This window comes from Leiobunum rupestre, chromosome 8 (assembly GCF_980474605.1).
Source record: "Leiobunum rupestre chromosome 8, qqLeiRupe1.1.hap1, whole genome shotgun sequence".
Lineage (NCBI taxonomy): Eukaryota > Metazoa > Arthropoda > Arachnida > Opiliones > Sclerosomatidae > Leiobunum > Leiobunum rupestre.
In genome coordinates this window covers 54,202,017-54,217,907 of record NC_143391.1, presented here as the reverse complement: position 1 = coordinate 54,217,907, position 15,891 = coordinate 54,202,017, and the positions used below count along the sequence as shown (strand labels likewise).

At 37.6% G+C, this 15,891-nt stretch overlaps 2 protein-coding genes and 1 long non-coding RNA gene across 3 annotated transcripts in view; all 3 read right to left on the bottom strand.

Annotated features, from left to right (window-relative positions):
* The window catches only part of LOC149933709 (uncharacterized), a 586,576-nt gene that overhangs the window by 537,702 nt on the left and 32,983 nt on the right, over positions 1-15,891 (bottom strand). The window lies entirely within an intron of this gene.
* The window catches only part of LOC149933711 (uncharacterized), a 44,304-nt gene that overhangs the window by 27,124 nt on the left and 1,289 nt on the right, over positions 1-15,891 (bottom strand). The window lies entirely within an intron of this gene.
* On the bottom strand, positions 10,753-14,956 carry LOC149933712 (uncharacterized). The gene is made up of 3 exons (XM_090155376.1): positions 14,887-14,956; positions 11,385-11,478; positions 10,753-11,281 (listed from the first exon to the last, which is right to left on the bottom strand). The coding sequence occupies exons 2-3, from the start codon at positions 11,417-11,419 to the stop codon at positions 10,888-10,890; spliced, it is 429 nt and encodes a 142-aa protein (XP_090011502.1). The 5' UTR covers positions 11,420-11,478; positions 14,887-14,956; the 3' UTR covers positions 10,753-10,887.

Genomic DNA, 15,891 nt, shown 5'->3' with positions numbered 1-15,891 from the left:
CAACCTTGACACGTCATAGAGGGTTTTCGGAACCTTTATTTTTCAATGCTTGGACCATTTTCACTTTTGTTTCAGAAGGCACGTTAGAATCGAAAAAGGCTAATCCGACAAGTGCTTCACTTAAGTACCACAAATGTCCTGATATGTTTTTAATTGCATCATCAGCAACAACTTTGTTTGTTTTCTTGTAATTATCAAGTTCCTGTAAGAGTTTTAGGTCATTGTTAGGCGCTGCTGCTGCACAAGGAGATGTATACCAATACTTTAGATAAATCTGAAGCACAAAACACATTAAAGGCTCGTAGACTACTCAATTCTCGGGCACTTAATTTGAACTGTGAGCGAAACAAGTAGATCTTCAGACTGTATATTAGCTTAGCCATCCACCTAGCTTGATGCAGAGCTCCAGGAGCATGAATACGTTTAATGGTGTCATCATCACCCAGGAATAAAAGAGAGAGCTGCAATAACTCTTTATAGTCATCTCTGGGTTGGAATGTTTTTAGCTGATCTTTGAGGAACTTTACAAGATGCTCTTTCAATGGATTTAATTGTTTAGCCACAGAATCTTCATGGATACCACTCTCGTATACAGCTATGTCTATCTTTTTCTAGTAGTCAGAAAACCTCTGGCAAATCTTGATATTTGGTCCACTCGTCGCTCCCATTAAAGCATTGAAAACACTCTCAATAGCAATCTCCATATCATGGTGTCGGCAAGCTAAGCTAATAAGGTCCCATTGTAGTTTCTTTTCAAGGAGAACGCAGGCACCAGCTTTAACTCCACTGTTACTGGCTGTTGTATCGAAGCACATAAATTGAATATGTTCACTTAAATTCCACTCTTTTATTAAATTAAAAACGGCACTTGCTTGTGCCTCTTGACTCAATTTGTAAGTGTCACTTTTGTCGTCGCTCTTCTTTTTTAGCAAGAAAAGTGTCAAGCGAGCCCATGCTTCCACGCCTCCCTTTCTCTCTGGGCTTTCAGAAAATCTCTTCTATTGTCATGAGAGTCAAAGCATCCACGTGAGCTATGCCAAATAAGTCATTAAACACACTGACGAATGCCGATTCCTTCTCTAGTTGTTGCGGTGTTCGTCTCGAAGCACTTTTTTTTAAAGTTTGCCACTTAAAGTGTAGTTTTTTAATTTGGTTAATGACGAGGTATTGCTTTCTTGTGGGAATTTTTGCCTTATCCCAAAACGTACAAATTTCCTTAGCTGTAGTTGAGGCACTGAATTGAATAGATTTCTTTTCATGTGAGTGCAGGTGGAAAAAACGTCCTAAAACTTGTTTATTTGACGGTAGTTTACAGCCACTTAAAGATTCAAAGGTGCCTCCAACCAACCAAATCCCACGGCTTTTTGTAGTAACTGTGCCACTTATACTCGCCATCTTCAGCATTCACCAGTGGATAATATTATAAAGTTAAGAATGATCTCTCATGATCAGAAACGTTAGTAAAATACTTATTTAAATACGAAATGGGTTATAATAAAAAGGTTTAGACAGTCTTTTGTTGCGCAACCTCTATATATCAACTAAACGATATGAAATTTTCAGAGTTTGTATTTTATCACTAAGGGAAAAAGTTAGAGGGTGAGACCAACGAAAAGTCCAACTTGCGATTTTTACATGTATTTAATTGGCACCCTAGTATTTACAAAATAGGTTCTAAATGGCCCCCATTGGCGTGTAGGCAAGCTTGGACGCGTCTTCGAAAAGATTCTCGAACACGACGAAAGATTTCTAGCGTGTTTTGGATAGGAGCGCAGGCGTTAATTGTGCGTTGACGTCAGTCTTCACCGTCTCGCATTTCAGATTTGTATACCAAGTCCTTATTATGGCACCAAATATAGAAATCACATTGGTTCAAAACAGGAGATCTGGCTGGCCATTCAACAGTTCCACCTCGACCTATCCACCTCTGAGGAAACTCGGCATCATGATAAGCTCTAACCCGAAGGATTAAAAGAGGGGGTGCTCCGTCGTGCATAAACCACATGTGTTGTCTTACTGTTAGCGGTACGTCTTCAAGTAGCTCTGGTCAAGTGTCTTGTAAAAAGGTTATGTACGACTCACTTGCTCATCTTTTATAAGGTGGGAAAACTCGGAGTCTGAAAGTTGAAGGTCGCGATATTCGTTTCGCCTCGTTATCATTAGTGTCATAACGTCATTCAGTATAGCGATCCCGTTCGCGTTAGGAGATAAAAAAATAAACAATATAAATATATATATATATATATATATATATATATATATATAATTTTTTTTTTCTTTAAATTCTTACTCAAAATCCATGTGATCGGAGACAATACTGCACATTGCGTCCAGTAATACCCGAAATCGGTGCCACGGGTCCAAAAAAGCGCGTAAGTTCCGTGTTATGTACCTCCTATCGCAGTTCTTGGTAGCCGTATATTCTTCTTCATAATCACCGCTAACGAAGATAGTAAATTATATGAATAAAAATTAATAATAGTTATTAAAAAAGTAAATAAAAATTAATAATAGTTATTAAAAGAGTAAATACAAATTAATAATAGTTACAAGAATGTATTTATTTTTACCTAGGGAGAATGTCTATGTCGAGACGTTTTTTAGCCTTTCTCTCAATCCACCCGTTGGTCCCCCCAGTAGGTTCCTCCGCTTAAAATAAATCGAATAATCCCGGTTTTTCATTGGCTGCTTAAAATTTACGTCACCTAACGCGATGGAAATCAAACGCCGGTGACGTTTTGTCCCCTCCCCTCCCCCCCCCCCGCGCGCGAGACGGGGGAAAGGCTTTTAACGTGCCCGGCGATTGTCGCAACACAATCATTCTTCATAAATATAAATAAATACATTCTTGGTAGTTATTAAAAAAAGGAAATAAAAATTAATAATAGTTACTTAAAAAATAAATAAAAATCTTACACATTTTCCAAATCCGAGTTTGCGACCGTACTAGCGTCGTCATCCACTTCGATCTAGGGTACATCCATCGGAAGATTGGCAGTAGTTTAAATTGTAGATTTTGTGGTTTTCTCAGATTGACCAGGGGGTTATATACACATATTTTCGGATATAAACAGTTCCGGTAAACTGTAGGTTTCGATCATGTCTGCAAGATGGGTGTTCCGACTGGCAACCCGGCTTACCTGGATATTGACGCTTCCGGCAGGTAACTCGAAAAATTGTAAATTCCGACTATCCAGCACTATCGGATATTGAGGTTCCGGCAGTTCAGTATAAAAATTATTTTCTCAAAGTTAGGAGCATCAGTCTTTGAGATCCAGTCAAAGGTGTTCGGCTCCGTCTATCTCACGGGATTAATGTTTTCCAGCAGAGTTTGCAAGTTTTTCAATTTGTAAGTGTATTTTAGAATTATTTGTTCATGAAATAATTTACTTAAATACTTAGATACTTGGTTTTATTTTCAAATTTATAAATACTTGAAATATATATTTCAGCTTAATAATGAAGGCTTTCGTAGTAGATGTTGAATATCTCATTGGACGGGACACCACTACAAAGGTTGTAAAAGATGTCGCGGGGGTTTCGGTCAGCGCGGATCAGAAAGTTGCGGCGTTCCTATTTGAACCCCCGCACAGCCAGGAAATCGTATCGCAAAAAATCAGCAAACAAAACGAGTGGACGACGAAGAATCTTCACGGGAATGCGTGGGACACTGGTTTTTCGTATGGGATAACCATACGAAAAACTGAATCAAGTGTTAATCACGATGACCCGAGACTATGATACGGTTTTCACGAAAGGATCCGAAAAATGCGCTCTATTAAGGGGCATCTTGCAACGAGACGTCCACGATTTGGGTGATTTTGGGTGTCGGATATGGGAATGGATCCCACGGTGAAATGTTTATTTAGCCACAGATACAACCACCATTGCGCGCTTCAAAAATCCTCGTTATATTCATCTTGGGTGTATAACAATATTGTTAGTGTAGTTTCGCAAATATTTTAAATAAAATATTATTTTTTTCAACTGACACTGAATTTATATTTTATTTTTATTTTATAAGCCAACCAAAGCGCAAGTTTCCCCTATTCGTTTTCATACGCTGACTTAACTTTATATGTTTGGAAAATATATTTAGTTGCGCAAATATTTTAGATAAAATATGATTTTGCTGAGACTGAATTTATATTTTTAAAAGCCTACAAACCTGAAAGTTCCCCCTACCTGTTTTCGAACGTTGACTTAGTTTTCTTAATACTATGGAAAATGTATTTAGTATGTTGCGGTAGCTACTATAGTTTGATATTCACAAATTTGTTTTTTAATCTGATACAAGTACATACAACTACTATAGTAGGGGAGAGGTATAATCAATAAGAGCCAGTATCTAATAAAGTAGGAAAAATTCAATTCGATGACAATTCGCTGTAAGGAAATGAATCGCTTTCCGCGGACGGTGGCGCGAACCCCGATGGGCCGGCAATTCGAGAAATCTACCTCGGGACTGGAGTACACTTAGGAAAGCTTCTACCCAGAAAGAGAGGTTTTGCAGTAGAACTTCATCTAAGTAAAACTCTTTTCGACGTTAGCGACGAGGTGAAGACTTACCTGAGTGAAGTAATCAGGGTTCGGAAACTTATAAACAAGAAGGTTCATGAACAACTGCGTGCCGGAATTAGTTACTGTTATGGTTGTGATATTGCCCACCCTTCCCAGCTACAACACGATTGTCTTAACGCGTGGGAGATGCGGGTTGAAATGAACTATATGTTAGCAGTCGTGAAATTAAACTACGAAGAGATCGGCAACACATATTCATTCAAAACATTTTTAAATGATGTTTTTGTAAAAGAATGATAAATCAAATTGTATGTACTGCTAAAAGAGATTTTTTGTAAATATTTTGTCATTCTTAAAAATGGATTTCACCTTACAGCACCCTTTCAACGGGCTCATCGTTGGTGCGACGCAGTCCGGAAAATCTTTCTTCGTAGCTAACCTTATCAAAAATAAAAATATTTGTATTTCACCCCCCCCCCAGAGAGAATAATATGGTGTTATACGGAATATCAACCCAAACTGTTTAACACGGTATTAGACCATACACCTACGGTTGAATCTTACGAGGGAATACTTGACGTTAACATTTTGGATCCTAACGTAAATTTTTTTATCATTCTCGATGATTTACGAATTTATTTATCCGAGGGTCCCATCACAAGAATACTTCAGTTTTCATTTTAATGCAAAATTGATATTACCCTGGAAAGGAAATTAGGACTTTAAACTTGAACTCTCACTATTTGATAATATTTAAGTATCCACGTGATAAGTCAGCGATTTTCCATTTCGCGCGTCAGATTTCACCTACTAACAGTAAATACGTCATCGACGTGTTTCATCAAGCGACGGTCAGAAATTTCGGATATTTATGGATTGATTTAAAGCCAACCACATCAGATCAGCATAGACTACGAACCAGACTACTACTTGGAGAAGAGGCTGCCGTTTTTATTCCAAAATAAATCATGTCTAAGAGATTACATGATCATCGGGAATTTTTAAAGTTCCTTACCACGTGTAATTCTTGTCAAAGGAACGCGTCTATCAAATACGCTAATAATGACGTGATCAAGGCGATTGCGGAATGTTGTATAAATGTGTTACGAGGGAACGTGAAACTGACAGATGAACAGAAGAAGCGGTTGCCGGTTGAAGAAGCATTGTAGCAATTTAAGGAAGTTTTAGTACAAAAAGGTGGATTTCTATCTCTAGTGTTAGCCCCACTTCTGCTCCCGCGGGTTTCTTAGAATCTTTATCCCTGTCGTACTTTAAATCTCCGAAAGTCATCATAGCATTTTTACTTTTATTCATTATTATGGTTTTTGAACTCTTTGATTTCTTGTACTGGTATCACGAACGGAAAATGAACTGCACGAGCAATGGACAATCTTGAAAAAATATACTTTAATGTAAAGGATCCTGGAAGTTACGGCGGTGTGCAAGACCTTTATCGCGCAGCCAAAGCAAAGGGTCTGAAGGTTTCCATAAAAGACATTAAGGGATTTTTAAAAGGGCAGGATACCTATACACTTCACAAACCGATTAGACAGCATTTTCGACGGAACAGAACGATAGTGTATGGGATAGACGAACAATGGAAACTCGACCTGGCAGACCTGCAAGACATCAAACGACATAATAAAGGTTTCGGTTATCTTTTATGTTGTATTGATGTATTTAGTAAATACGCTTTTGCGGTGGCCACAAAAGACAAGAAAGGGGCAACGATGGGTACGGCGTTAAAAGCGATTTTAGAATCATGTAGAAAACCAAAGATTGTTCAAACTGATCACGGAAATAAGTTTCTTTGCAAAGAGGTTCAACGCGAACTGAAACGTAGAGGAATCAAGTTTTTCGCGACGCATTCAGAAGTAAAATCGAGTGTCATCGAACGTTTCAATCGCGCGTGTACCGTTATTTCACCCAAAACAATACGCATAAATATATCGACGTACTACCGGATTTATTGGATTCTTATAACAACAACTTCCATAGATCTGCAAAATGTAAACCCGTTGAAGTAACAACCGGAAATTCAAAACAGATATGGGATAATTTATATGGGAAAATTGATTTTTATCCTACTGTCAAGTTTCATTTTGAAATAGACGACTTAGTTCGAATCAGCAAAAATAAAAGAACTTTCGAAAAGGGATATAAAGCTAACTTTACCGAGGAATTATTCAAAGTAGTAGAGCTAATACCGAGAGACCCACCGGTATATAAACTCGAAGATTTGAACTCCGAGCTCATTTTGGGAGTTTTCTACAAAGAGGAAATACAGAAAATAGGGAAGGACCTCAACAACACTATATTTAAAATAGATAAAGTTTTAAAGAGGAGTACAAAACCTGACGGAACTAAAGAATTTCTCGTGCGTTGGCGTGGTTACGGCTCCGATTTCGATTCTTGAGTCCAAGAAATTGTGACACAATGAGTTTCTATATTACTCTCCCCATGCACTATTTTAAAAATAACACTATAAGCAAGTTTAGAACGTATTTACCGGAACCGGTAAATCTCGATGGTGCTTACGAAGTTGGTCTTGCTGAAATCAGTTATCCGAGAACTTGGAATAACGTTGAAGAAGAGTGCGTAGTTCGAATTTGGAAAACAATTTCGGAAGAATCGAAAGGAAAACTAACAAAACAAATGAAACAGCTCTTTACTCTGACTAACCACGTCAAAAGGGATCTCAGTGGAATAACGGATTTCGTAAATATCGTAATACCGCCAGGGTGTTATGGAGTCGAAGATTTACTAGAAATTCTGTCGGTTGATGATTTCTGTCAAAATATAAGTTCTAGAGTCAAGTTTCATTATAACAAACCAAATCGCAGGGTTGTGGTTACATTAGAGGAAATGAACCAAATACATTTCCCCCACGAAATTGCCTCTATATTAGGGTTAATGAGAAACCCCGGAGAAGATGTAACTGTTGACTCCTCCATGACTGCGCCTTTCAGCTGCGACATGGACGCGGGTTTACATTCCCTGTTCATCTACTCGGATATCGTTCAAAGCCGATCGGTCGGCGACTCAGACGTACCCCTTTTGCGAATTATAAGTATTCAAGGGAAAGACGGCGATATTGTTGAGAAGGAGTTTTCGAGACCTCATTATATGCCTATAGCGAAAAACAATTTTCAAACGATTGAAATTAATATTATGACTGAAATAGGTCGTCCGGTACATTTTGAACGAGGAAAAGTGCATGTTACGTTACACTTTAGACCACGAAGAACTTGGACTTCCCTATAAAACCTAAAGAAAATCAGATTTATCTTCATTTACGACGAGTACGTAAAAAGAAGAAACATGACGTCTCATAATTTAGATTACGTTTCGGTAAGCGACTTTCAAAATTATTACTTGAATCAAATTGGAATTGTATATCGGGGTGTCGCCGTACAATGAGGGTATGGGCTCGAAAGTATATTAGCTTCGGCATTTCGATCTGCCATGTCCATCTTAAAAAAGGGAGCTTCCTTTTTAGGACGGAAATTTTTAAATACAGATTCTAAAATCGCTTCAGACATCTCCGGTGGGGTATCACTCAAAGAGGCTTTAAAAACTAGGGGGAAAGAAGCGGGGAAAGAAACTTTGAGAAGAGCCGCTGAGCACGTGAAAGCTCTCACCGGTAATGGTAAAAGGAAACGAAAAGCGACCAAAATCATCAGCTCAGTTCGAACCAAGAGTAAGAGAAGATCTGCTCTTACGAGCTCCGATATTTTTTCATAATGTCACTCGCCCACCTCAGTTCTCAATACAGAATTAGCTCGGAACTTGATTTATTTCGCGTACCGTATACTCAAACCGGAATAATAGGAAGTCAGTGGGTAGAATATAACCCTTCATCAAACGTTAATGAAAATCAGACGATAATATTCTCCATCGCCGGAAAGTCGGAAACCTACATTGATTTGAAAAAAAAAAAACGCTTATTCAAGTTCAAGTTAAAATCATTAACCGGATGGATCTTTACCTTTAGACGAAAATATCACCGCAAAAACACCCGCGGACAAAGTTGGACCGGAAAATTTATTTTTGCACAAACTCTTCGGAGAAGTTCACGTCTCATTGGGAGACAGATCAGTTACGTCGTGCGCTCAACAGTACCCTTACAAGAGCATGATCCAAACTCTCTTGACATTTGGAGGGCCGGCTTAAAAGTGTTTCTTAATGGGTGCGCTCTTCTACAAAGACGAAGCGAGAAAATTTGATGGATTTTTTAATAACAATGGATTCAAGAATCGTACTAAATTCGCTCAAGAAGGGGTAATAGATATGATTGGGGTCGTACACGCTGATATTTGCCATCAAAATCGATTTATTCCTAACATGATCGACGTGAATTTTAAGTTTATTAAAAGCCCCAATGAATTCTGTTTACACACGGATGGTACGAAATGCGTCAATGTCCATTAGAAAAGTTAAATTGACACCCGAGTTAATGCTTGCGCATGCTAAGAAGATGGAATTGACCAACATGAAATTTCCATTTACGAGAACAGAATGCGGAAACAAAATAGCTGTCAAGGACAATTTATATAGTGGTCAACTACCAAATGAAGTAGTCATTGGTTTAGTCAACCAGAATGCCTTCTTAGGTTATTTCAAATGTCTCCGTTCAACTTCCAAAATTTCTCGCTGACTCAAATACATTGACGGGAGTAGTGTCCCCCAGAAGCCTTTGAGCCCAAACTTCAAAGAAAACCTTTTTATGCGCTCTTACGCTAATCAATTTCTAGAAACTGGTCAATGGAAGGTAATTTTATTGGACGTGATGAATGGACACGCTCTTTTCGTATTTGATTTAACCCCGGATCTCAACGGAAGCTCAACCGAATGTTTCAACCTTTTAAAGAATGGGAGCGTTCGCCTAGAATTAATCTTCGGAGAAGCGTTGAATACAATTCGGAATATCAATCATTGGTTGAAATAGACAAAAACAGAGCGGTTTTATTCGATCAACGCTCATAATGGACTCGCGTCAACTCGAAAGAATCCTGAAGCGTGACCCGTACGTCAAGAATATATTCAGGGGAATCTACCCCGCAGATAAGCTACCCAAAATCGTCAAAGCATTCCCCTCGCTATACATCGTCAACAGCGACACATCGAAAGGGCAAGGAGAACACAGGATTACTATCTACATTTCAAGGAAAAATAACACCGAATTTTTCGAAAGCTATGGAAACCCCCCAGATTTATTTAAATTTAACGATTTTGTAGAACGCAACAGTCTAACTGTTACGTATAATTCCTATCAATTGCAAGGTTATTTTAGTAAAACATGTGGCGGATATTGTGTATATTTCTCTATTAATCGGTGTAGGGGTATAAAAATGTTTAAAATATTACAAAGATTTTCTAAAGATAAAAATGTAAATGATCTTATGATTACGGAATTCATGCATAAAAAGTAGGCAATAAATATTTCGAAATAATTTCTTTTTATGGATTTTCATTTCTCAATACGATAATGTCTGAGTGACAACGTATAACGTTTATCGTCACACGGATTAAGGCACATTTTGGTTTGACGTACCGTTAATAATTCATGTTTTTTTACTGACAATACGCTTCATTTCTTCGACGGTTACCTTACTCTTTAACAGACCCTCGCAGTATTGTTCGTGGCGAACGCGCTTTTGGACTACACGCCTGCGGGTTCTCTCCCCCCCCTTCGCCGACAAGATTGGGACACATGCCCCTGGCCAGGTCAAAGTTGATCTGAGGTTACCGAACCGTCAGGGTTCGCGTCCGTCGCGGTTGCCGGCCCTTCGGGATTCACGCCGCCGTCCGCGGAAAGCGATTCATTTCCTTACAGCGAATTGTCATCGAATTGAATTTTTCCTACTTTTTTAGATACTGGCTCTTATTGATTATACCTCTCCCCTACTATAGTAGTTGTATGTACTTGTAGCAGATTAAAAAACAAATTTGTGAATATCAAACTATAGTAGCTACCGTAACATACTAAATACATTTTCCATAGTATTAAGAAAACTAAGTCAACGTTCGAAAACAGGTACGGGAAACTTTCAGGTTTGTAGGCTTATAAAAAAATAAATTCAGTCTCAGCAAAATCATATTTTATCTAAAATATTTGCGCAACTAAATATATTTTCCAAACATATAAAGTTAGGTCAGCGTATGAAAACGAATAGGGGAAACTTGCGCTTTGGTTGGCTTATAAAATAAAAATAAAATATAAATTCAGTGTCAGTTGAAAAAAATAATATTTTATTTAAAATATTTGCGAAACTACACTAACAATATTGTTATACACCCAAGATGAATATAACGAGGATTTTTGAAGCGCGCAATGGTGGTTGTATCTGTGGCTAAATAAACATTTCACCGTGGGATCCATTCCCATATCCGACACCCAAAATCACCCAAATCGTGGACGTCTCGTTGCAAGATGCCCCTTAATAGAGCGCATTTTTCGGATCCTTTCGTGAAAACCGTATCATAGTCTCGGGTCATCGTGATTAACACTTGATTCAGTTTTTCGTAAGGGATAAATCCAGTGTCCCACGCAATCCCGTGAAGATTCTTCGTCGTCCGCTCGTTTTGTTTGCTGATTTTTTGCGATAAGATATCCTGGCTGTACGTTGGTCCCAACAGGAACGCCGCAATTTTCTGATCCGCGCTGACCGAAACCCCCGCGACCTCTTTTACAACCTTTGTAGTGGTGTCCCGTCCAATGAGATATTCAACATCTACTACGATAGCCTTCATTATTAAGCTGAAATATATATTTCAAGTATTTATAAATTTGAAAATAAAACCAAGTATCTAAGTATTTAAGTATATTATTTCATGAAAAAATAATTCTTAAATACACTTACAAATTGAAAAACTTGCAAACTCTGCTGGAAAACATTAATCTCGTGAGATAGACGGAGCCGAACACCTTTGACTGGAACTCAAAGACTGATGATCCTAACATTGAGAAAATAATTTTTATACTGAACCGACGGAACCTCAATATAACCTCAATATCCAGTAGTGCCAGTCGAAACACCCATCTTGCAGACATGACCGAAACCTACACTCCTACAGTTTACCGGAACTGCTTACATCCGAAAATATGTTTATATAGCCCCCTGGTCAATCTGAGAAAAGCACAAAATCTACAATTTAGACTACTGCCAATCTTCCGATGGATATACCCTACATCGAAGTGGATGACGACACTAGTACGGTCGCAAACTCAGATTTGGAAAATGTGTAAGATTTCTTTGGTTAATTATTTTTAATTTTTATTTATTTTTTAAATAACTATTATTAATTTTTATTTCCTTTTTTAATAACTACCAAGAATGTATTTATTTATATTTATGAAGAATGATTATGTTGCGACAATCGCCGGGCCCGTTAAACGCCTTTCCCCCGTCTCGCGGGGGGGGGGGGGGCAAAACGTCACCGGCGTTTGATTTCCATCGCGTTAGGTGACGTAAATTTTAAGCAGCCAATGAAAAACCGGGACTATTCGATTTATTTTAAGCGGAGGAACGTACTGGGGGGACCAACGGGTGGATTGAGAGAAAGGCTAAAAAACGTCTCGACATAGACATTCTCTCTAGGTAAAAATAAAAACATTCTTGTAACTATTATTATTAATTTATGAAATTTTACTCATTTTTATTCATATAATTTACTATCTTCGTTAGCGGTGATGATGAAGAAGAAAAATATACGGCTACCAAGAACGGCGATGGGAGGTACATAACACGGAACTTACGCCCTTTTTTGGACCCGATTTCGGGTATTACTGGACGCAATGTGTAGTATTGTCTCTGATCACATGGATTTCGATTAAGAATTTAAAGGAAAAAAAAATATATATATATATCTTATAGTCCCCATGTAACTCCTAACGCGGACGGGATCGCTTTACTGAATGACGTTATGACACTAATGATAACGAGGCGAAACGAATATCGCGACCTTCATTTTTCAGACTCAGAGTTTTCCAACCTTATAAAAGATGAGCAAGCCATTTTAGATAATGTCGGTGAAATCATAATGTCCAGTATATATACGCATTATCTAAATGCGTATTTTGTATAAATATTTTGGAAGAGTTTAAATAAATTTATTTTAAACATAACCATGAAATTAATAATTAGTTTTCAGTTTTATCCTCCCTCTATATCAGTTCTCCGTCCTTACTCCACTGATTTAAAAACCCTCCGCCATGCCGGGAGTAGTGGCTCACTCCTGTAATCCCAGGCGTCCGGGAGGCAGAGTTTGTGGATGGCCGTGTGAGGACGACCACCAATCCCCTAACGGGTGGTCGGAATACTTCCGCCAAGGGTGTCCCCACCCCTGTCCCCACGTTGGCGTGGCCGTTACACAAGACACCTGTGTATATTTTAATAAGAATAAAAATAGCTTTACACAGTAAAAGTTTAAAAGTACAACATTTAGTACACGGCGACTAGTTTCGCGCTCTTTTCAGAGGCATCATCAGGTCTGGTTTTGACAAATTAAAAATATACAAATTACGGTTCGGGAGAACCACGTGACAAAACTAAAAAACTAGAAAAAACAGAAAGCTACAAGACCAAAAATAATACAGAAAAACAATCATGAAGCTGGTTTACCACAATTCAGCTAAAAAGCTACCCGGACCATTATCTCTGTTCAAGCTTAGATTTAATTTCCGTTTTTTAATTATTTGCAATGACTCTCTAATATTTAATTTAAAATAATTATCAACGTAGGCGATATGTTTAGGTTTATTAAAAGATATTTTATGGGTAGGGTTATCCGCGATATGTTCCGCCCGAGCAGAGTTGTAAGATTTATTATTTTTATGTCATTTTTATAGTGTTGTAAGTCGGAAAATTTTCCGTGGAAAATTTCCCGCTCGGAAAATTTTCCGGAAAATTTCCGTATTTTTCCGAAAAAAATAATAAAAGTTTTCATTCCATGAGTAGTATAATATATTGTTTGCAAATTGAAATAAAGCGGTATTTTCGCCTCATTTTTTCGAATCTGAAAGTAAAACTAAACTTCTAGACTAGTTTAAACAGACTAACAATGTAACGCTATTAAGGTTTTGTAGTATGTTTACTGATATTAGACATTTTACATCGATAAAAAGTTAAAAACATTTAAAACCCTTAAAAGGTAATTTGTTTCAAATTTTTATTTTTCCGATTTGGGGAAAACTTTCCGCAATTCGGAAAATCTTCCGCATTTTATTTTTCCGGAAAATTAAAACGTTTGTAGAAATTTCTAATGCATTGGCCCGTGTAATTTCACAGGAACAGTTTAGTTCATAAACACCATATTTGTCTAAAAGTGATGTTTATCTTTAAGAGAACCGAAGTTATATTGTATTTTGTTAATAGGTTTAAATACAGGTTTTATATTATTGTTACTAAACACATTGCCGATACATTGACTTATGCTATTACAAAAGGGTAGAACAACAAAATCATGTTTATTTATGCCAGCTTTCAGACGGGTAATTTTAATTATTTTCGCCCTATTTCTGATTTTGTATAAGCCCCTGTTCAATATAGGAACCGGAAACCCCCTATCCTCCGCTATGGCTTTGATCATATTGATTTCGTTATTTAAGCTGGTAGGGTGTGAACAAATATTAATGGCTCTTGTCATAAAAGTATAAAACGCCGTCAGTTTTTGGGCAGGAGGGTGATTAGATTTTCAATGTGGGGGCATGGATACAGAAAACGGTTTTCGAAAAACTTTAGTTTCAATTTGATTATTGTTTTTTGTAATTAGAACATCGAAGAAAGGGATGGAGCTATTATTTTCGATCTCTAACGTAAATTATGAGAGTCTACCGAGTTGATATAATCCAGGAACTTGTTAAGATTAGCCGTACCATGTATCCAATTGGAAATAATATCGTCTACGTATCGCTTCCAAAAATTAATGGTAAAAGGAGAATTAAAAATAATTTGTGTCTCAAGTTTGTTTAGATAAATATCACATAAGAGTGGGGACAGAGGGCTACCCATCGCTAAGCCTGACTTTTGAATGTATATCCTGCCGGTAATTGTGAAGAAAGGGTCTATTACACCAATTTAGACTAGATTTATAATGTCTTCCAATTCCATTCTATTACAATTATCATCTATTAATCGATCTCTTAAAACATCTAAGGCCCCGAACCGTAATTTGTATATTTTAATTTGTCAAAACCAGACCTGATGATGCCTCTGAACAGAGCGCGAAACTAGTCGCCGCGTACTTAATGTTGTACTTTTAAACTTTTACTGTGTAAATAAAGTAGCTATTTTTATTCTTATTAATTTCTATCTACTCTTGCCTCATACTTGTCGTAGAAGCATCCTCAAAAATAGTAAGTACTTGTTCCTCCATTTCTTCTGGAACGTCTCCTACTGCGGCATCAGGTCTATTGGGTTGTATTTTCCCAGTTTCTCTAAAGCATCTCTCAACCTCCGTGAGCCTTTGTCGATGTGGAAGCTGTCTTTGAGGAAGGTGCTCCTGTTTCAAGCGCCGCGCTTCCACCGCCTTTCTCTTAACGAGTGCATGCATAAGATGCATATCGGGAAATTTTGCATTCGTGAAGTACGCCATAGCGTAGCAGGTATAAGATAAGAAATGTGAATTTCATTATTTAGGCTCCTCAATTTATTGCAAATTCGAGCTTCTTACCTGTCCAATAAAACAATTAGAAGATGTTTTGTAGACTAAACCTGTTTACTCACAACTTTTCTTGTGGGTGAATAATTAGTGATACCATTAATTACATTGAGTGTACTAGCATTCGAGGAAAAAACACTTTCCAAAACGCCACACAAAGTGGTAAATTTTTACTTACTTATGGTATTAGAAGAATAAAAAACGAAATTCAATAATTCCCCTATTTTTAATAGACGTAGTCACTTAGAAACACCTTGTTATTTTTAAAAATCTATTTCTACACGTAGCTTACTTCTTTCAGTTTAAAAACGCACTCTTGATACTAGTTCGGTTTTTTATCGAAAAAGATTGGAAACCAAATGCTTATTGAAAGGAAATAATTGGGTTCAAGGAATAATAGAAACTACACATTTGGGCGTTTTTCGACGTTTTGGATTCCGATTTTTGATGGCTAATTAGTAAGATACGGTAATAGTTAGTGTAGGGAGCTGTTGGCTCGATCGCGTGGCATGCAGGGCTTGCCACCACCCTCCCGCGCATTGTAACCCGGCCACCTGAATTGAAGGCTTTAAAAGTCGCTTGATGACTTAGGTGGTGCCTTGGGTATTAGCCTAGCCTTGCTGATACGGTCCAATTTAGGAAAACGTTTCTTAGAACTATTTTTACTCCTTGTTACCCCAAGAACAAGCCTATAAATTTTTGCCAGAC